Source organism: Macadamia integrifolia, unplaced genomic scaffold (assembly GCF_013358625.1).
Source record: "Macadamia integrifolia cultivar HAES 741 unplaced genomic scaffold, SCU_Mint_v3 scaffold1497, whole genome shotgun sequence".
In the NCBI taxonomy this organism is placed as follows: Eukaryota; Viridiplantae; Streptophyta; class Magnoliopsida; order Proteales; family Proteaceae; genus Macadamia; species Macadamia integrifolia.
In genome coordinates, this window is record NW_024868232.1 from 81,986 (window position 1) to 104,000 (window position 22,015).

General features: G+C 39.4%; 2 protein-coding genes across 2 annotated transcripts; one reads left to right on the forward strand and one right to left on the reverse strand.

Moving 5' to 3' along the window:
* Positions 1-450: 450 nt before the first annotated feature.
* LOC122063953 (WD repeat-containing protein 70) lies at positions 451-13,099 on the forward strand. Its single transcript, XM_042627639.1, has 8 exons — positions 451-1,247; positions 1,988-2,200; positions 2,293-2,493; positions 11,251-11,358; positions 11,489-11,626; positions 11,753-12,004; positions 12,246-12,566; positions 12,640-13,099. Exons 1-8 carry the CDS (start codon positions 669-671, stop codon positions 12,805-12,807), a joined length of 1,980 nt encoding a protein of 659 aa, XP_042483573.1. The 5' UTR covers positions 451-668; the 3' UTR covers positions 12,808-13,099.
* Positions 13,100-13,775: 676 nt separating this feature from the next.
* On the reverse strand, positions 13,776-18,184 carry LOC122063954 (probable folate-biopterin transporter 9, chloroplastic). Its single transcript, XM_042627640.1, has 2 exons — positions 17,451-18,184; positions 13,776-15,429 (listed from the first exon to the last, which is right to left on the reverse strand). The coding sequence occupies exons 1-2, from the start codon at positions 17,941-17,943 to the stop codon at positions 14,237-14,239; spliced, it is 1,686 nt and encodes a 561-aa protein (XP_042483574.1). The 5' UTR covers positions 17,944-18,184; the 3' UTR covers positions 13,776-14,236.
* Between the last annotated feature and the right edge of the window lie 3,831 nt (positions 18,185-22,015).

The window sequence follows — 22,015 nt, forward strand, 5'->3', positions numbered from 1 at the left end:
GGTATTTTATTGAATTAGATTTTAAAATTCAATATATGACTAATCTAGATCATGATCTCTCTTTCTCTATCCAATGGTTGAAATAGACATATCACTAATCCATGTGGAAAAATATTTGTTTTGTAACATTTAGAAAAACAAATCCAAAATTAAAAAACATATGTGATAATAATATTAATTTGTTTATATTAAAATATAGGTTTTTTTTTTTTTTCTAGATACATATTCTCACTCTGCTCATTCAAAGTGTTAAAAATCAATCACCGTAATACCATTGATACGATTCTGAAAGAATTCAATCTTATAAACCAATTTATAAGATGAAGAAATCGAAGACCATATCAACTTACACCAATTTTCATAGAAAACCAAGTTAAAATCAAACGCCATAACTGATATGTGATTGTAACATATCACCAAACCTCGTTACATTTACATCTATAACTACCCAAAACATACTCTGAAGCCGACATTACAAAACACCACCGGTGACGGCATCTGTTTCCGTATTGGATTGACAACTCGACCACAAGAACAGCTTCACTGGTGGAATTTCATAGAACTTATAAATTTCCTGAGCTTCGACTGCTTCGTTTTCGTGGTGGATTAAGTTTACGTTAGCGTTGGCGAGCTTGAAGAAGTGAAAGGAGACGTTTTCATCGGAGAAAATGGAGGACGAAGCAGACATGTACGAAGGAATGAGAGCCCAGTTTCCTCTATCCTTCGGGAAGAAAACGAAATCGCAAGCTCCTCTAGAATCCTTCCACAACGCTACTCGCAGAAACGTGGAACCCTCATCTTCTTCTTCTCTTTCTAGCAAAGGCTTCCCTTCTCTCTCATCCTCCTCTAAGGCCTTGTTAAACGAATTCAAAAACAAGGGCTCCAAAGGCCGAAAACTTGAGTCCAATGATGGGAATGTTGAGCCAAGAAAACCCAATTCCACGGTTGAAGAAGAAGAAGATGAAGGTCGAGAGGATGATGATGGAGCAATGGTTGGTCCTCCACGGCCGCCACCTCCATCTGATTTGGCGGATGAAGATGAGGAACTGATGATTGGACCTCCTCGGCCTCCACCAACATCGAGTTCTGCGGATGGAGATGAGGATGGTGATAATGTTTTGATTGGACCTCCACGGCCCCCTGCCAATTTGGAGGACTCGAATTCTGATGACGATGAGGATGCCGAAGCAGAAGATCAGTACAGGATCCCTCTCAGTAATGAGATTCTCCTGAAGGGGCATTCTAAGGTAAAATTTTTAATTTATCTCTAATTACTTCTGCAGTTCCTGAATTTGTAATCTTGCCTTTTGGTTTTGCTTTAATTTATGCTTTGTAATTAATTTCTAAAGATAATAGTTTCTATTTCAAGTTCGAGGGTTTTGAGTTTATGGGTTTTGATGGATGTGAAAAACTGTTTTGCTCTTCTTCTTTTGGGGCGTGGGGCATTAGTAGTTAATAGGTAATTTGTTAAAGATGTTTCGAAACCCTAAACCAGGGTAGTGACAGGGGAATTGATATGCCCATGTGGTGTGTTTAGATGTATATGTTTGCATGTGAGTCATAATATTAAATCGATTCAGTTCCCACAATCATCTGAAATTCATGTGTAAAATTATGCTCACTATTTTCAGCCATTAAATTGTGAAAAATTGTTTTTCATTAATCATGATGAGACAGTAAAGAACTAGACAGTGTCAATAGCAGAGTGGTCACTGGAGTGTAAAACTTTTCCCAAGTTCATAATTAGGTGGTAGAACTGGAAGACAAAAGCCGAACTGGAAGATAAAAGCCACACGAGTGAAAGATATGAAATTTCCTAAGGATTCACCAGTTAAAAGAAAATTCATCCCTCTGCTTGAAAAAGCTTCGCTTTAAGCCATTAACTATACCTTGAACTGTATGACAAAGAATTTAAATTTTCTAAGGCTATGTTCTTAAGCTCCCTTCTCTTTTTTCTGACTGAGTTTGATGTTGATGCTCTTGGCAGGTTGTTTCAGCTCTTGCAGTTGATCATACGGGGTCTAGGGTCCTTTCTGGTAGCTATGACTACACAGTCCGTATGTATGATTTTCAAGGAATGAACTCCCGTCTGCAATCATTTAGACAGCTGGAACCATTCGAAGGACACCAAGTCCGTACTTTAAGTTGGAGTCCAACCTCAGACCGATTTTTGTGCGTGACTGGCTCTGCCCAGGCCAAGGTTCATATACAGTACTGTTTCCAATTTGTTATCATTTGCTTGGGTTCGTTCTTTTGAACAAATATTAATTATCTGTGTGTTTCTTGTTTCAGATTTATGACCGTGATGGACTTACTCTGGGTGAGTTTGTAAAGGGGGACATGTATATTCGTGATTTGAAGAATACCAAGGGACATATATCAGGATTGACTTGTGGAGAGTGGCACCCGAGGACTAAGGAGACAATTTTAACTTCTTCAGAAGATGGATCATTACGTATATGGGATGTTAATGATTTCAAAAGTCAAAAGCAGGTCTGCGTGCTCTCATCTACTTTACTGCTACTATAAGCTTATTTTACTCTGAAATGTATTTGTCTTTTTCATTTTCTTGTAACATTCTATCCATAGATTGGTTGTGATTGCTAGGTTTGTTATTTACATTACATGGTTCCTTCTAATGAGCTTTTTTTGAATGAAAAATTTAATGGGTTAATTTGTTTGTAACAAGCTAGTTGCAATAGATTTTTGTAACCTCTTTTTTTATGCCCTTTGAGGATGAGGTAATTTTTGTTATTTCCTTGTCCCACATCATTTATTCCCTCCTTCTCCCTCTCATCGTTCTCCAGCTGTGGCTCCTTTCCCCCCTGGGCAACTGAGGGCTGGTTCATGTTGCCATTACTCTATGCCCCTGTGATTGTCCCTTTGTCGCTCCTGTGTACCCCCTGCCCTCCTGCTGCTGCAACTTTGACAACCCCCACCCACAACTCTCACCTCCTTCCGCTCCCAACTCCTCCAGCTACTCACCCATCAACCTTGCCCTCTGCCACATCCATCTTGCACACCCATCGGCCCCACCCTCTCCCTGATCTACATTCTTGAACTACCTCATTGTCCTTGCACTCTGCTATGAGAAAGACGAGGAGAGCCTCCTGGGCTGCCTTCATGTTCTCTGGCCTTCCTCCCCATGTCTTGAGACTAGTGTTCTGAAGGGCTCTAGAGGACACATGTCATGGGTTAGAAGCCTGGTTCTTGGCGTGGATGAGCTTGAGGGTGCACTCAGTGACCTGCTTGGGTTGGCCTTGTCCTTGCACTCACTCATCACCAGGATTGATCATGCTGGGCTTGAGGAGGATGCCCTCAAACATGACGTTATTCTCTGCAATGTAGAAGAAGACTTAGGCCGACACTTTTTGGGCTACCTTGAAGGTCCTGTCAGATCCCATGACAATTGGGACCAACCCATTGTCCTGCATCATCAACCAACACCATGCTGAGGTGGAAAACAATTCATACACACATATATGTCTCTACTAATTTGACTTGTATAAAGTGAATCAATCAGATCAGGTAATTGTAATACTTTCTTCTCAGTTTTAGTTCTATGACCGTAGCACATACTTGAGAAATGGCACATAGCCAGCAAGACCCCAAGTTGCTTCCTCACTGCCAGTGCAGATGGGCCGTAACCAGTCGGGAATGTCTTGTTGCAAATTTTGCAGCAATGGGCCAACTCTATCTGTGGCCGACTCTGATTCTTCTTCTTCTCGGGTTGAGGTTGGGTCATTGTCTTCCTCTGAATTGCCAAATCATCGTCCAGACAGGTGGTGGTTGTGATGGGTAAGTTCTTTCCTATCTTATGGCTTGACCTGTGTTCACCTAAGGCTTGGTGCAAGTTGAAGGTTTTGCTGCAACGACCTGCTGTCGTTGGCTGCTGCTGCTTGTAATCAATCGGACCCATTTCTATGACCCTTTCCAGTACTCTGAGGTCATCTTCTTCTTCTTCCTACTTTTCTGCTTCCATAACTTGTGACCAAGAACCATCTTAGACATGCAAGAGAGCTAGTCGGACTAATCTGGTTGGTCTTGGTTGAGTGAGCTGTAATCAGTGGTCTTCCTACCTGACTCTCCCTCTGCTTTCGAAGTGAGTGAACCCTTGACATTGAGTCTGAGTAATGTAAGATCGGTTCACAAGTGATTTAATCCCAAGTAGGATCTTTAGTAAATTCAATAAAAATCAGATTTAGGGACAGATAGTATGAACAAAACAAAAATAAGAGAATAAAGAAAAGAAAAGAGGGCATCTCACCCAATTGCATCCCACAACACAACAACATGAGTCATCTTTTTTTTTTTGTCTTTATTTAATAGATTCGTGTTCAATGTTGTAGCCCTTATAAACTTATATAGAAGACTCAAAATTGACTCAAACACTAAAAATGAACGGCCTAATCAAATCCCTAACTAACCGTGAAACCTAAACTGACTAAAAAACTGAAATAACAAAGGAAATAGACTCAAAACAGGACTCTAACTAAACTAATGAATTAAATCCCGTTTTCTTACTTTCTACCCGTATTTTAGGCCCATTAAAGTGGCTCATTACAAAGAAAACCCATGGGATTAAAAACCCAACACTTACATAACTCAACCGATGGCTTATTTGCAATAAAATAAGCCCATTAAGTAACTTATCTGCATCAATTTACGCTCTCTTAGAAAAAATTCGTCTTCGAATTTTGCAGTGTGTGAGGATGAGTATAGCATGGTGCACGTCCCCCTTCAGGCTGTAGAAAAATTCAGGTAGCTCCTTGATAATAGGATGTAGTGTAGAATGTGAGTAGTTGGATCTTCAGGATACTTTAATGTGATGACGAACTCCATATGCTCAACCTCAAGGTCCTCAGATATATTCATGAGGTCGTCTTCTAGCACGTCCTCTACTTGCTCTTCTTCGATCATAGGCTCTTCAAGTCCTTTGTCCCTATTGTTCACAGTCTCAATGGTTTTATCAACCATTACTTCAATCTCGAACCCTTTAGGTTCTTCCGTTTGGCTGTCCATAATCACCATAGTTGTTGTAGCACTAATCTCTTTGGATTTGATCTCTTTGTCCACCATTGTGTCCATGTCAGTTTCGATTTCATCCATGTGAATACCACTGATAGGAACATCAATGACCAACTCTTTCTCGATAAAAGCAATCTTGTGACATGTGGGTGGCTTTTGAAAATCTGGTGGAGGGAAGTACATTCTTCTTTCATGCTTAAGTAAGTACATGTCTACCAATTCGTACTCCATCTCGTCCCAAGTTCTAGGCTCACGACCTTGAGCTTGAAGTTGCCTTTCATGGATTCTCCATTGTATTCGAACATAATCACTCATCTGGGAACAAACGTATTGAAGTCGTCGTGCCTCTGTCAGGTTGTAGGAATCAAAGTAGACACACACTTCTTTTAAAGATGTATGAAGAAAGTTCCTCACGAAATTCACATGGTTCCATCCTTGGTTTGACCAGGCTCTGATACCAAATAATGTACGATTGATTCGCAAGTGATCCAATCCCAGGTAGGATCTTTAGTAAATTCAATAAAAATCAGATTTAGGGATAGATAATATGAACAAAACATAAGTAAGAGAATAAAGAAAAGAAAGAGAATTCAATGGAGGGTTGAGAAGGGGGAAGAAGAACTAGTAAATGGGCATCTCACCCAACTGCATCCCACAACATAGCAGCATAAGCCTTTTTTTTTTTTAATTATTATTTGATAAATTCGTGTTCAATGTTGTAGCCCCTTACAAACTTATATTGAAGACTCAAAACTGACTCAAACACTAAAAAGAAAAGGCCTAACCCAATCCCTACTTAACTGGGAAACATAAACTAACTAGAAAACTGAAATAACAAAGGAAATAGACTCAAAACAAGACTCTAACTAAATTACTGATTTCAATCCCGTTTTCCTACTTTCTACCCATATTTTAGGCCCATGAAAGTGGCCCATTACAAAGAAAACCTATGTGATCAAAGGCCCAACACATACATAACCCAACCCAAGGTTTATTTGCAATAAAATAAGTCCATTAAGTGACTTATCTACATCATTGAGTTTCTTGGGTATGGAGGGTAGGTATTCTCTGTTTTGAGCGACAGTTGATTGTGATTGTGAATCGTCGTCATCATCTCTTCGCCTCTCTGACAAGAACCCCATGGTTTGAGGAGGATCCTCAATATCCCAGGCACAAATAATAAGAGTCGTCCGTTTGATTAGACACGACTAAAAGGTAAGCCCACAATTACCTACATTTGGCTTCCTATTCACAACCAAAAAAAGAAGGGAAAGGCGGGTGGTTGAGACAGTGTAGTCTGTTTTCACAAGAGTATGAAGCAACAAATTAGAGCACCCTTTTTCTTGTGGGAGGGCGAAAGCTAAGGAAGGTTTTTTACAAGGGCGGCAGGCGGGAAAAGAAAAATATGGTGTGTAAGGTAGGGCTTATGTAACTGTCCAAGCTTGAATATGGATATGAATGTGATGGGAAAGCCAGAGCCAGAGGATTGTCGTGAGCAAGCATCATGAGATGACATTGATAGGTGGCATCGGCTTCAGGTATAGGCTGCTGCTGCTGCTCCTCCGACGAAGCGGAAGCGGGGGGGGGGGGGAGGGGATAACAATAGTAGCAGCTGCTGCTCCTCTTTGAAGCCTTTCAAAGTATTGCCCCTCCCCTCTCCTCAGCATTTACGCCCTCCCCTGCCTTCATGACTGTTAATGTCTCCCCGCATCCCCATGCAAAGGGACGGGTCTCTCTCTCTCTCTCTATATATATATATATACACACACACACACACACACACACTATGAAATTACATTATTTGGTATTTTATTATGTTGCCATATCATTCTATGGAGGGAAAAAAAAGCTGGTTAAAAATTCTGTTTGTAACCTGCGCAGCCTAAGTTAATTTAAGTTTTATGTTTAAAATCAATTTACTAAGGACCCGAGTTTCTATCTCAACTTCTTGGTTTTGAATTTTCATAATATTTTCAGAAGAAAGTGTGTATAGGAAATTTGGCCGGCCTTGGTGATGCCTTAGCTATGGATTGCTGATGAAAATTTAATTTTGGTGATTAAATTTCTGAAAAGATGCTTAAATACTGTTTGCGCATAAACTAGTATTTATAAATCAAAATAAAACTCTCGCATTTTGGAGAATATAAATGTGAAGACCCTAAAAGTATGTTCGTGATTATTACAAAGGGTACATGCAAAATACAGTTTGAAGCATAAAACACTATAAATAAACAATATGTAAAATATATCATGTATAAAAAGGAGAACAAAGTACGATGAGACAATTGTATGCAATTGATTATGTAAAAATGATGAGTTTTTTTTTTTCGTGCATCAGTAGTCTAATACCACAAAGAGTTGCAGGCTGGTCAAACTCAGAGTTGGAAGTGGTATCAAGTAAAGAGGCAACCAAGATGTGTGCACATGCCAAACATACACGAAATACAAAAAATGAAGCAATATATCTGTGACCCTATCAAGGCATTAGCAACCAGCAGCAATAGAAGAGGAAGAGAAAAAGAGAGAAGAAATAGGAGTTAATGTATGGCTAGATAGAAAACTACCCAACCCCAGTAGGACCTTCAAACAGCACTCAAAAGATAAGAACGTTAGATCTGATTACAAGACTTAGAAGTTAGAACCAACTTATAACCCCACAAATAATAATCACAAGCGTCCCTGTTTTATGCCATGAATACCCCACAATATCAGTGATTTTTCCCACACAAAAGAACAGCAGCAGAACAACAAATATTCCCAGCCGCAGGTCATAGAACAGGGTAAACAGAGAACATTACGTAACACCAGATCTTGGGTAATAGAAAGTATGTAAGGACAGAAATTACCATCAATTAATGAAGGCCATAATATGAACTAAAGCCCAGAAAATTTGCTTGATATGATGGCTGAATCAGAATCTGGAGCACTTTTTGATTTATAGCAGAAGTAGGGAGATTTATTGTATGTCGAAGACCAGGCCTGAGATGGCCTTGAAAGGCTGGTTGAGTGCTCTTTAGGGAGGGCCTGGATAGTCCTCAAAAGATGGGCCTTAATGGCCTGCTGGGTGGCGAGATATGTGAGCTTGATTATTTCCCAGAACATTCACTGCCGCAAGTCCTGGTAAGATGCTCAGATCACCGCAGCCGTATGGTATGATGTGGGCTTGTAGATAACCTTTTAATAGAGCTTAGGCAGACCATATAACACTTAGAAAATATAGAACTAAGAAATGGTGAAGGGGGAGAAGGGGATAAGTGGCTCTCTCAGCCCAGCCCTCTGACCTTTCTTTGATTCTCTCATTCACAGCCTCTCTCAGGACAATAGAACTGCATAAAGCAAGCTTTATTCATCATTCAATCGTCTGGGACTCCCTTGGAGTGGATTACATTAAATAGGCCAGGATGCTTGCCTCAAAAAAGGAAACAATATGAAAAAGGAAACCAATAACTCTGGTAACTCCTAAAAAAGAAACTTTTGCTCGTCTTTGGACTTGAGCAAAGACGAGTTATTCATTACAAAAACAAAACATTAAAAAGGAAACAAGATATTGTTCTAGAACTCCCAATCGATCTTGGTTGTCCAAGTCTAGAAGAATCTTTAATTGCATGCTGTCCAAGACTCAACAAAAATAGAAACTAATATGAAATTAGAGAGTAAACTATTCCTCCTCCATGCAATCTGCCCTTGGGCCCCACGGAATCTCCGAGAAGCATTCCCATATGCAACAATTATGGGCTGTAACACTGTTCACGTGAACAGTGTTCTGGTCTTTTTTTCTTCATGCTCTACATCAACTTGCTACGTTTTTAAAAAAAAAAAAAAAAAAAAAAACTCGACCTTGAGTTTTGGAAAATCGGGTGACCAACTCTGTCTGATGGACACCAAATATCTGTCCAAACAAGCATTCCGGCAGCTCCTTGATGATATGAATGTAATAAATGTAAAGCTGATTTGGACAAGTCACACCAGCTCACAACTGATTAGAAGATCTGCAACTGAGTATTTGATAAGCTTTGAAGAATGAAAAGAAGAACACTTGAAGAAGAAGAAGATCCTCCTGGGCTTCCCACCGCAAGGAGTCGTCGGATCAAACACCAACCCTTCACTGTGATCAGACACAGAGCGGTTTCTCACAGAAAAGCAGCAGCAGCAGCATAATTTTAGTTTCATAAAATTGTGGAGGCTTATGGAGCCCTCCTCTTTGTTTATAACTTGATGGGAGAGCTTACAATATAGAAACTAGAGTAGTTACTAAAAATGGAATTATAAACTAACAAAATAGAAAGTCCTACTAGTTACAAAAACAGAAATTAGAAACTAGGAATTTAGAAACTACTGAAAATAGAAACTATAGATCCCATCAAACCAGAATCGTGTGGCCCCCACTTAGCTGTCCTTGCCCGGGCCGACTCCCCTCTTCCTCCTTTCATAAGTCCTCATCGCTGCATCAGTAATCATGAAGGCGAGGAGTTTGTCCTTCAAAATACTTTGAGGGAATCACAAATTCTATGTGCTCAACTTCAATATCATCAGTTGTGTCCATGGGGTTGTCCACAAACATGTCTTTAACCTCTTCAAACTCTGGTGCAACATGGAGCTCTCTTGGTTTGTCTTCCTGGTGGTTCTCAATCAGTTCAGCTGATGCTTTGACCACCTCTTTAACTGTAGGAACATAAAGGACAGGCTCTTCCTTGGTGACAGAATTTGCTGGAACTTCTCAACATTAACCTCAATTTTAGGTTCTGGTTCTTTGATTGGAGGTTTCTTCCATTTTCAAAACTTAAACGGCTGCCATGGCATCCCTTGGAGGTGGAGGGTAGAGGGGACCAAACTTGGCTTCAAACTTTTGCTCAAAAGTGGTCTTATGATTTAATAATTTTTTGAAGTTCTCTTTAACTGTGAATGTATCTTGGATTTGTTTTGTAATTAGTTTCTAACTAGGATAAAGTCTAGTTTGAAAGAGTTCCTTTCCATGCAAGGAAGTAACCCGTGGCTGTAATTAAGAGATATTATAAATTAAGGCAGGAGCTGTATTCAGCGGCCAATGATTTGAGAAAAGAAAAGAACTTGGTCTATTGATCATGAGGGCTGTAAGAGGCAGTTGAGTGGGAGAGATGCCTGAGAGGTGAGAGACCTTATGAGTGGGTGAGATACTTGATCCAATCTTTCATTCCTTCTATCCTTCTTCTTCTCCTTCTTCTCCCCAGTCGAGTTCTATTTCCTGGTTCTATTTTCTGAGTTTTTATCTATCTGCAAGTCTGAGATCAGCAGAGTATATTTATTGGTGTTGAAGGATTCTTCAATACCACACACGTCTCCCTATTAATTGCTGAGATCAAGGCGGATTGGAGGGATCATAACAGGCCTATGGTTCTGATTTCTTTCATGAATCCTGCTGCTGCATTGACCCCACTGTTCTAAGCAACCTTCCAGCAGCTGTTGTTGATATTTGGGATCAAACCACCACTCTACAAGGACCCCACTCGACCAGGGTTGTGGCCTGGTTAGAGTCATCAGAAATCTCCTAATTTCTGACCTAAATCAAGAATCGGCTGATCTCCAGATTTCACCATCAGTTTTGTCTGACATTTTGAGGATTGAACCCTTCCATCCATACCTAAGTTCAATGGTAAATTCATCCCTATTCATCTTGTGTTGCTATGGTTCTTGAATGAAGGTTATTTTCTGATTCTTGAACCCTAGGTCTGTTCTGTGTTGGGAATTATAGGGTGCTGCCTATTCTTATATTTGTGCTGTGGGGTTATTGGCTGTATTTTCTGGGTATTGTTGGGAGTTCTAGGGATTGAAATAACCTATTTTTCCTACTGTTACTACATATTCTTGTACTGATATCAGACCTGACTGGTACACGTTTGGTTATATTCCTGTGATCCTGACTGGAGCTAGGTTAACTGTAATCTAGCCTTACATTACCGATACAATGCGATACATTTTTTTAATTAATAAATATCATATGATAAGTTTATAAATCAAAAAAGTTGATAGATATCATATCAGATAAGTTTATTATTATTATTATTATTTTTTTTTTTAGCTGAGGAGAGGATATACAGCACTCTTGTAAGAAATCTCACTGGATTCTTTTCTGTTATATATCATGGAGGCGCCGGTTGGGGGGGGGGGTGGGGTGGAGATTATTATGTACTTTGTCTGCACGAATAGAGTTAATCTATATTGAATGCATTCCTGTCCCATGAATAGGTTATCAAACCCAAGCTTCCAAGGCCAGGAAGAGTACCAGTGACCACATGTGCATGGGATCGTGAGGGCAAATGCATTGCCGGTGGCGTTGGTGATGGTTCTATTCAGGTACTCTAATCTGGGGCAGAAATTTCCTGCATTTGTACTGGTTTGGCCCCTGATAGTTGATTAAACAACCGATAATGCGCTCTAAATTCTCTTTCTTCTCATTGCCCTGTGTTCTTATTTTAATTTACAGATATGGAGCATTAAGCCAGGATGGGGAAGCAGACCAGATGTGCACATTGGGAAAGGACATGAGGATGATATCACTGGACTTCATTTCTCTGGCGATGGCCGAATTTTACTTTCAAGAAGTATGGATGATTCACTGAAGGTGATATATATGCATTGCCTTTGTCTCTTGGCACATGTCTTTCTTTTTCCCTTAGTCAGAATTGTCCTTGGTGGACCTTTATGATGATATACTCACCAGAAATTGTTTTGCAAATTTTATGGTTAGGTTTGGGATTTGCGGAATATAAAGAAGCCCCTTCGAGTCTTTGATGAGCTCCCAAATCATTATGCCCAAACAAATGCTGCATTTAGTCCTGATGAACAACTCATCTTCACTGGAACATCGGTTGAGAGAGAGAGCACTACTGGAGGTTTGCTGTGCTTCTTTGACCGAACGAAACTTGAACTAGTGTCAAAAGTGGGTATTTCTCCAACTTGCAGTGTTGTGCGATGTACTTGGAATCCGAGGCTAAATCAGGTCAATACCTAACTATATGTTTCTGGTCCTTAATGCTACTTGTTGTATCTTGTGTAATGCCTTTACTTTATGAGTTTGATCCTTTTATTCCATTTCTGTTCTTGAATATTTGAGTAAGCTTCATTCAATGAAGATTTTTCCTATTTCCTCATTATTTACCCTGCTTTCCTCTTTTTTGATATCTTTTAGTTGGTCTTGGGAGAATTGTCCATGCTAATGCTGCTTACCATCTCACCCACAGGTCTTTGCCACAGTTGGTGATAAAAGGCAGGGAGAAACACACATACTTTATGATCCATCTCTTAGTGAGAGAGGAGCTCTAGTATGTGTTGCACGAGCACCGAGGAAGAAGTCTGTAGATGATTTTCAGCCAAGCCCTGTTATTCACAACCCTCATGCATTACCATTATTCAGAGATCAGCCAAGCCGTAAGCGCCAGAGAGAGAAGGCCTTGAAGGATCCCCTCAAGTCCCATAAGCCTGAACTTCCAATGACGGGCCCAGGATTTGGCGGAAGAGTTGGTACAACTAAAGGGAGTTTATTGACGCAGTACTTGCTCAAGGTAACCCTGTTGTTTCCTTCTTTCCTTATGAAAGCGAAGAATGACTGGCTAACCCATTCAACTAAATTTGCAGCAAGGAGGTATGATGAAGGAGACGTGGATGGATGAAGACCCAAGAGAGGCTATCTTGAAATATGCTGATGTTGCAGCCAAAGAACCGAAGTTCATTGCACCAGCATATGCAGCAACCCAGCCAGAAACGGTTTTTGCCAAGTCAGATTCCGAGGATGAAGAAAAATGAGGAGTTTGCACCATTAGATAGTGTGGGTATCAGCTTGCATGAGGCAAGGCATACTAACAATTTCTAGTCGATTTCTGACAAAAGAATGTTAAACAGGCCTTGTACAAATTGAAGCCCTGTACAGTAGTCACTGATTGCCAACCATTTTTGAGTAATGCGCTGTTGTCCAATTAGTTCAATTTAGATCTTGTTCAAGTAAGGTCGTCAATTGCTGCAAATCATCCGAGGATCACTTGTGTAGTCCACAATTAATTAATAATTCTCTTGAGTTATGATTTGGAACTTCTGTTGATGAAGCCTGAGTTAAGGTTGTTAAGTATCTTGTAACACTATTTATCTTGTTCAATTTTTTTTTTTTTCACAAAAAAAGTCTGGCATTTGCTTGAGAAGTCCTGAAGTCTTTGGGATCACCGGGGAAAAAATGTTTCAGACAATCTTCATATCATGTCTTTGTAACTTTTCTTTTGTTAATCTTCAATTTGCCAAAATCTTTACACGGGAGGATACGGATTCAGCTGAAAGCGGCCAAATAGCAAAATGTTATGAAAAGTTCTATTACTAGGAGGGTGTATTTCCAACAGTTTGAATTCTCACATGATTCTTGTACAGGGCCAGAAAAAACAGTTGGGGTTAATTGAAAGACCTTCCATGTGAAACTTATATAAAATCTGAAAATTTGTGTGCTATGGGACCAAACCAAGATTGAAGGTAAGACTCTAATTTTTCAGTTCTGTATTGCTTCTAAACCTAAAGTTCATGATATGGAGTTTATGCAATCTACCACAGTATTTTTCTCATGGGAACTGTCCCCAGTATGTTATAACTTTTTCTTGAAAGGACCTACGCATGTTATTAGGCACTTAGCTAGGAAAGGCCTTCTAACTGACTACCCGAAAAAAAAGAAGCCGTTGAGGCCTCTCACCCTCTTGTCTGACCAAACTGAAATCACTGGAGTTGCCACCAGGAGATTGTCAAAGACCATGATGTGCAAGAACAATTATTTTTACAGTCGTCATCGAGAGGATAGAAATTTATTGTTGTCATTGTTTGCACGCCAAAATTTGGATCAGCTGTTGTAATGACTATGGCATCAACTTGCAGAAATAATCAATCTGTTGACTTCTCACACATTCTATCACTCTGTTGCTTAGTTGTTCTACGATCAGCTTGCGAGCCCTTTGTGTTGTAGTAGGGCCATTGCTTGTTGGCAGTGAGTAGGGAGATCTCCAGCAGTCAACTGGTAATTCCAATTCCGGTGCCTACACAGGACAATCTCAGTGAAAGCTGAACTGAAATTGGAAAAAAAGCTTGGTTGTATCTGCAGTATGAATGTCAGGATCCACCCTAAGCATGCATGTTTTGCAGTGCTGTTCCAATTCATACTGATTCAGCATAAGTACTAAAATGACATGATTCCTCCACTTGCTTCTCACTCATTCTTCTTCAGCCCACCAACTTGCTTCACCTCTTCACACTCCACCTCATATTCTCTCTCGCGCCGATATGCATAAACATAATCATATACCAATCTTCCCACTCTTCTATTTCTCCTTTTTCTTTTACTCACTCGTCTTCTCCTTTCCTTTCCTACTGATTGTGACATGGGTACAAAAGATATCCAAACCAGTGGTAACAAAGCTGCAAGAAATTGTAGCAGAATCCCCACAGGCAAGCTTGTGTAATCACCAGAAGAAATTCCTACTAAAGATGCCAACCAAACACCCATAAACCCACTGATAATGGATGATAAACAAAATGCTGAAGCTAAAAATGACATGAGCAATCCTTCACAACCTGGTGGGCATAAATTTGCAAACAGCACTGAGAAGGGAAGTAGCTTAAATTGAGCAATGGTTTCTGCTAAACCTGACATGCATAGGACATAGGCTTCATTTGGAATTCCCAGCTTAAGATTGATCTGCTTCACTAGCACCAAGTCCAGGAGAAGGGAGGATGCATAAACAATCTGAACTGTGCCAATCAATTTCCTCACTGGGACTGTTTTCCAATACCGGAAATATAGTATAGTTGCAGATAGAAGCATCGATTGACCAATCATTTTAGACATCCCAATGATTGAAGGATCAAGCTCTAGACATTGAGTTTGGTAGCAAAAGATAGTACCCGAAAAAATTGGAACCACTGCAATGGAAGCTACAGCCCAGACGAGAGGACGAGAAATGCTCTCTTCACTTACTGCAGCAAGAAGATTTGAAAATTGTTTGCGTAGGTTCCCTGAAATAGAATTCCTTATGAGATGGTGCTCTGATGGTTGTGGCAAACTGAGGGAAGCCTCCCTTGTCTTTGAGGATATTGCAAGCTGAATGGACAGTAGGAAAGCAAATAAGAAGAACATGGTCTTGGTTTGCTGTGTTTTCAATAACACGAAACCACCCATCAGGTTGCCGAATATTCCCCCAGATGCTAATGCCATGAAAGCATAAGATTGGAGACCACCCAATCTGTGCTTTTGGCCGTACTCTGTAACAAGTGCATCTTTTGCAACTTCTGTGATTGATGCACCGATGTTGCTCAGCAGAATGCATGCCATTAGCATAGGAAGAACATCACCGCTGACTGGGGCCAATGCAATGGTTCCCCATGATAGAATCTGCAAAATCACTGCACAGTATATTCCATATCAGAAAATTAAAGTTCCAACAATTACTTACATCGCTCCAAATAATTACAATAAACAATTATTAGATTCCACTTAGTTACTTGGATTTGATTATGCATAGTATCCAATCTTGAGTTTATTATTTTAAATTAAGCTGAAGTGCTGAAATTTTGAATAATTGTTTTGTTCTAATGCACAACAAGAAAAAAGACAATGGGTATACGTGGTTAAGTTTGAATGCCTACATCCATGAATTTAAAACCCACAATCATCTCTAGGGTACTACAGAGATTAATAATAGATACACTAATCATACCAAATCACCACATCTCTTTCAAATTGTAGAGGATCTGGTGATACGGTAATCTTTCTTTAATACTCCCCCTCAAGTTGGGGCGAAGATATCTAGACTCAAGGCAAGGATTTAGTAAAAATATTTGCAAGCTGCTGTTCAATTCGAACATGAGAAGTTTCAATCAATTTTGCTTGAATTTTTTCTCATACAAGGCAGTCAACTTCCATGCGTTAAGTTCTTTCAAGAAATATTGGATTGGAAGTTTGAGTATCACAGGACAATTTCACTGGAAGTTGAGAGTTGAACCCCACGTCATGCGGTAGAGAACGAAGCCATATTAGCTCACTGGTTGTAGAGCCCATAGCCCTATACTCAGTCTCGACACTTGAACAAGCAACCAATCTTGCTTCTTACTTTTCCAAGTTACAATATTTCCCCAAAGAAAAGCACAATATCTTGTGTTAGACTTTCTATTTGAAGAACTTCAAACCCAATTAGCAGTCGTACACCCAATGCTTTCAGTATATCTGTTTGGTCTCATCCAAATTCCCCTTCCCGGGCATGACCTCAGATATCTAAGCGTGCGATCAACAATCTCTATGTCTCGTTGTAGGTGAATGCATAAATGATTAATGAAACTCACATCTCTATATCTCAATATCGAGCCATCTGATAGTCAAATTTATTGAACGTCCTACCAATCTCTAAAATCTTCCAGGATCTTATGATAGTCAAATCTATCGAGCCTTGTGGAGAATCAGTCGTATTTACTCTTAGGTTCCTGTTTCTTTCAACATATCTAGGGTGTATTTCCTCTAACGATCAAGAAACTTGATCTTGATCTTCGGACCTGCTCTAATACCATGTTGTAATGCACTAAAATCACAAGCAAGAAAAGAGGCATATGGCAAATGGTTTACATGGTTCAGCTAGAATGCCTAAATCCAAAAATGTAATACCCACAATTATGCCGAGGGTATACAAAGGTAGATACAGACCTAGACAGTAATAAAACAATCACCTACTAATCATACCAAATCATCAGATCGCTTTCCAATCGTAAAGTATCTTGTGATATGGTAATCTTTCTCTTAAGAAGTTTTTTTTTTTAAATTTTTTTACATCTATTATAGTATCATGATGTATAAGTTAATCACATTCTGTGTACTCTACTAATGACATGTTACTAGTAATATCATCAATCTTTTTCCTATTGAAACAAGAATAAAAAAATAAATTGAATTCATGACAAGAAACAGAGGGACTATTGTGCGAAATAACTTTGAAAGACACAAACTCAGGAAATCATAGGTAGCAAGCAATTTTTAGACATATTTGACCACAACAATATGACTCACACAGAATTATCTTCCAGTAATTAATTTCATGACTTGAAGCAATTTGCATCCATTGATTTCTCTTAAAAGATAACGCATCCTTTAACTAAAGTCAAATTGATTAATATAGATAATTTTCTAAGCTTGAATATATGCAAGCTAATTGGAAAAAAAAAATATGATGTCACCTACCCAAATCCTGGGTACAAATTCCAAAGGTTTAACTAAAAAATAAGACTAATTACAGAAATAATCTTAAAATTTATTCAAAAACCAGATACTAATAATACCCAATGCAGAACACTGAAAAATTTCTGACTTTGAACTCGTTAAATGTGTAACTAAGAGATAAAAGTGGAAAAAACAAGACAGGGTAGCAAAAGCAACGAACCTCCAATAGAGATATAAGGTATTCTATGAGCACCACCGATGTATACAGCATCAGAAATTACCCCATACAGTGGTTTGGCCACCATGGGTAGGTTAGCTGAGTTCTGCACAAGCTGCAATACTGAAGGATCCAAGTTAAGAGTGTAAGCCATGTGGAAGTTGAGCGCCAACCATGGAAAGCACCTGAAACCTTGGACCCAATACCCAAACCCACACAGGAACGACATCTCTTGACGACCCACATGGATTGACTCTGTTATCCTGTCATTTATCTTGGTATTGCTCTTCTTTTGTGGGATATGATCAGGGTTTACTATGATGGGATTTAGAATATGGGTTCTGGGTTTTGAGGAAGATGGTGGTACTCTTGGGTTTTGGTGTCGAAAGTTGACAATGAGATTGGAGTGAAGAAGAGGTATATTTGGTGGTGGCCTTTGAATTCCTGGGGTCATTGAGTTGAATGTGTTTCTATTGGGTAAGGATGTGAAAATCATGGTTTTAGCTTAAAATTTGATTCTTTAAAAAGAACAAAATTGAGATTTGAGATTGTTCCAACTTCCAAGTAGGGAGAAGAAGGAGAAGGAGAAGAGATAAAGTCCAGAGACACCCCCACTTTACAGCTTGAAACTGTGCCCTTTGATGCCCAGAAGAGAGGTTTAATGGAAGGGGGCGGTATCTGAGAGAGAGAGAGAGAGAGAGAGAGAGAGGAAGCAAACTCTTCCTTCATAGGACTTCCGAAGGGGCATAGAAAAGTAAAGCCGTACACGTTTCAATAGCAGAAGGATGGGGGACCCAGCGGCTGTTTTGGGCTCCACTTAGACAAGGACACGCACAAAAGGAAATCCTATGAGAGGAAGAGTTGTTTGAGAATGGGAATCGGGACCATTCAACCAAAGTAGGACATTAGCGGCGATAAATGAGATTCTTGTTGAATCTGTTACCAGTAAATGCTTTTAACATGTAACTTGGGAAATTATTAGATGACGATGGATTTGGATCATCTGTGGCACAATATAGCGTTTGGTAAACATCTAATGGCTAGAAACATCTTGGATGGTGTGTGATCACCTTGGGCTTCGTGCTTAAACGTTTCTGATCATTGGATGCGCATAAGATATTCTATTGCACCACAAAGGAATTCAATTAGGATCCTTTTCAACGGATGGGACTCCTTTATGGTGCGATAGAGGTGGCAACACATATTCAACGGCCTATAGCACATCGAGACAGGCACTCATGTGTTTTTTTGGTGAAGAGTGCACCCGTGTTAGTGTTTGTGTCTGGGTGTTTCAAATAATCAGATGTGCACTACCACCCCGTCGACTGTTGTTGTGCCATAAAGGATTCAAATCCCTCTCCAGCGTCCCCTTACATGATTTGGATCCTTTGTATAGGAACCAATGGGGAGAGAGACACACAAATAGAAGAAATGGAGAGAGAAACATTTAGGGCCCATTTGGTAACGATTTTATTTTGTGAACTTGTTCTTCAATAAAATCACCTATATGTGTTGCTTCATTAAAAGATGATATTTGGATCCTATTTCGACATTTGATAAACCTATTCCGAAACCTTCTATTTGGCGTTTGATCAAATTGCAGCTCCTCTCATACGACAATGGAGGAATGCATGTGTGAGGATAAATGGAGTAGGAGTTGCAGAGGAAACAATTGGGGTTCTGTAAGATCACATCTCCAACTTTCCTTCGTTCCTTCAATCAACAACTGAAGAGCAGGGTCAATTGTTGAGTTGGGTCGAGTAGATCTGATGGTTGAGTAAAGATATGAGACGTAACAGAGATCGGGCGAAGATCTTGGTCAAGAGACAATCTCAGACGGAGTAGAGCTATGAAAGGAACAACGATCTAAGACGAGATGAAGCAAGACGGGACTACAACGAGGTTGGCGTAGAGCATGGTCGCTCCTTCAATTGCAGTGGTGATCAGTACATGAAGCTTAGCCATAGTTGCAGCGACGATCGGCGAACAACAGAGCTTTGTCAAACAACGGCACCTTCTCTTTCGTTCACTGATGCTTTTTTTGGATTTTAGGTTTTGAGGAAAGTATCGGATTTTTTGAGAATCAACTCTATTTTATTTCCTCAAAGATAATTCAATAAATGAAGTAAATGATTCTCACTCTTGAGATGACTTCTTGAGTCGGTTCATTACTTTTGGCACAAAAATGAGGAAAGAATTATGAAACACGTTTTTTTTTGTCCATTTCTATTCTAAAATGAAGTAAAGAACAAAAGAAAAAAGATCATCCTGATAGAGTTATCAAACGGCACTTAGTACTGCATTTCTTGTTAGGGGTGTCAAAACCTAACCCGAACCGATATAATCGATCGAAACTGACTGATGAAACTTGAATTGAATCAAATCAAACCAAATTGATCTTTATTGGATTGGTTTTGGACTGAGGTATGTTAGGACCAACTAAAAACTGGTCTAAACCGAATTGACCAATAATCAAACCAAATGAAACCGATAAAAAAATAAATGATTATGAGATTATAAATTAATGAATTAACTATTCATTTTTTATAATATTAGTGAGAAAAATCTTTATTGTAAGGGGTATTGTTACAAATCACTAAATATCAGGTTATAAATAGAGAAATTGATTTGTAAATTGTAATAATGCTTCCATTGATTTCCTTGTTCATTATACAAAACTAGTTGAATAGTTAAATGAATGATTGGATAATATGATTCATTTTGTGATTTCAATATTAACAATCTTCTTTATAATTTGTTATCTGTTGGTTTCAATATTAATTATCTTTCCTATACAACGATAAACCATGATTTAATCACAAATTTAAAGTGTTTTTTTGGTCAAATCTTGTCACTATAAGTTATGAATGTCAAGCTCAATAATAAACAGATCTAAATCGGTATTCACTTGATATTAAAAAATCAAAATAAACCGAAATCAAACCAAATCAAAACCAAAATTGATCAAAAATCAAAGTTCCTTATCAAATTGGTTTTGGTCTCTCTCATTCCTACATCGAAACTGATTCAATCCCCCAAAACTAAATCGAATGAATCAATTGACACCCTTATGTATTCTCGGACACTCCAGCTGTCCAGCACGAGAGAGAGAGAGATTCTTGGAACGTGTTCCAAAGATACTCCCAGCTGCTGGATTCTTGGGATACATTCCAAAGGTGCTCCCAGCTGCCGTACGTGCATTGAACTCTCTTTCTGTCCGTGTTGGAGAAGATCTAAATCATCCCCCAAGATGTGTCTTTTTCTTTGATATCGTCTTTCCCCTCTTTCTGCAATTCATTATTGTCCCTCAAATCACGCGGCTCCTTGTGATTTCATTTTTCATCTTTTTCTCCTCTTAGTATTTGTTTAATAAACATTAAATGATTTAAAACAGAGATACCATTTATTTATAGGAAAAGATTGAACATGCCGCCGGGCTCTAGGTAACGTCATGGGCAACAGACACATCGGAGGGAAGACAGCCATGTGCTGATGTGCAGGTGGGTCTTTTTTACTGGGAGAGGGGAGAGAGGCATCTTGATTGAGCAGCCGATGGTGTGCCAACTGCCAAGCACATGGGTTTCTTCTATTACTTTTTTAGGAGAGAGAAAATGAGAGTTGCAGTACTCTCTACTCATGTTCATACTTCAGAGGGACTTCTCTCTCTCTCTCTCTCATCCTGGAGGTTTGGTGAAGCAGCAGCCTAGCAACAACAGTGGATGAATCCATCGGTCGTAGACTGGTAGTAGTGCTCTTTCTCCCAATTTACTCACTGTTTCCATCCCTTGATTCTTGAATCTTCCTCTCTTCTTCACCCCCTTTGATCTACATCTCTCTTTGCCTCTCCTTTGCCTGTCTTTGGAGTATTTCTATATTCATATTTACAGACGATGATTATCCGTCTTGGGCTACCTCTAGAACTCTGGTTTTCAGTTAGACCTCATCAATATCGCTTAAAACTTGTTGGTTTAAGTTTCATAGTTTAGAGTTGTGATCAATGATTGAAGGTTAAAGTTTGTGGTTTCATGGATTAAGATTTAAGTGACATGCTTTTGAGAGAAATTGTTGGCGGCTAATTGAAGCCAACAAATGTGTATACTCAAAAATCAAAGCACATCCAACATGGGTGCTCTTCTGAACCAACCTTTGGCTCTGGAACAACTACCGGATCCCAATTTCTTATGCAACTCTGAAGGCTCTGGACCATCCTAGCTTGTTTTGAATACATAGGAACTGAGAAGTAAACTTAAAGAGAAAGAAAACCCAGAAGAAAAAGTAGTATTGACAGTTAACGGAAGAAGCCATGGCAATTGTGTTCAAGGAAGACCTCCAATTGTTCGACGGTTTGTTTGAGAGAAAAACAAGAGCCTAGCTGCGTTGCCGGTTCTCCGGAAGCATTGCAGTATTCAAGGTTTTGGTAGCGTTGAACTACATAATGCAAGCAAACATCTTCCAAAGGTTGGGAGAGCTCTCTCTGACTAAGTGAGTTCAGATTTCAGAATTCAGTCTCACAATTAACAAGTGAAGGGAAGAGAGCACCAGCGAAAAAGTTGTAACTATTGCATCTC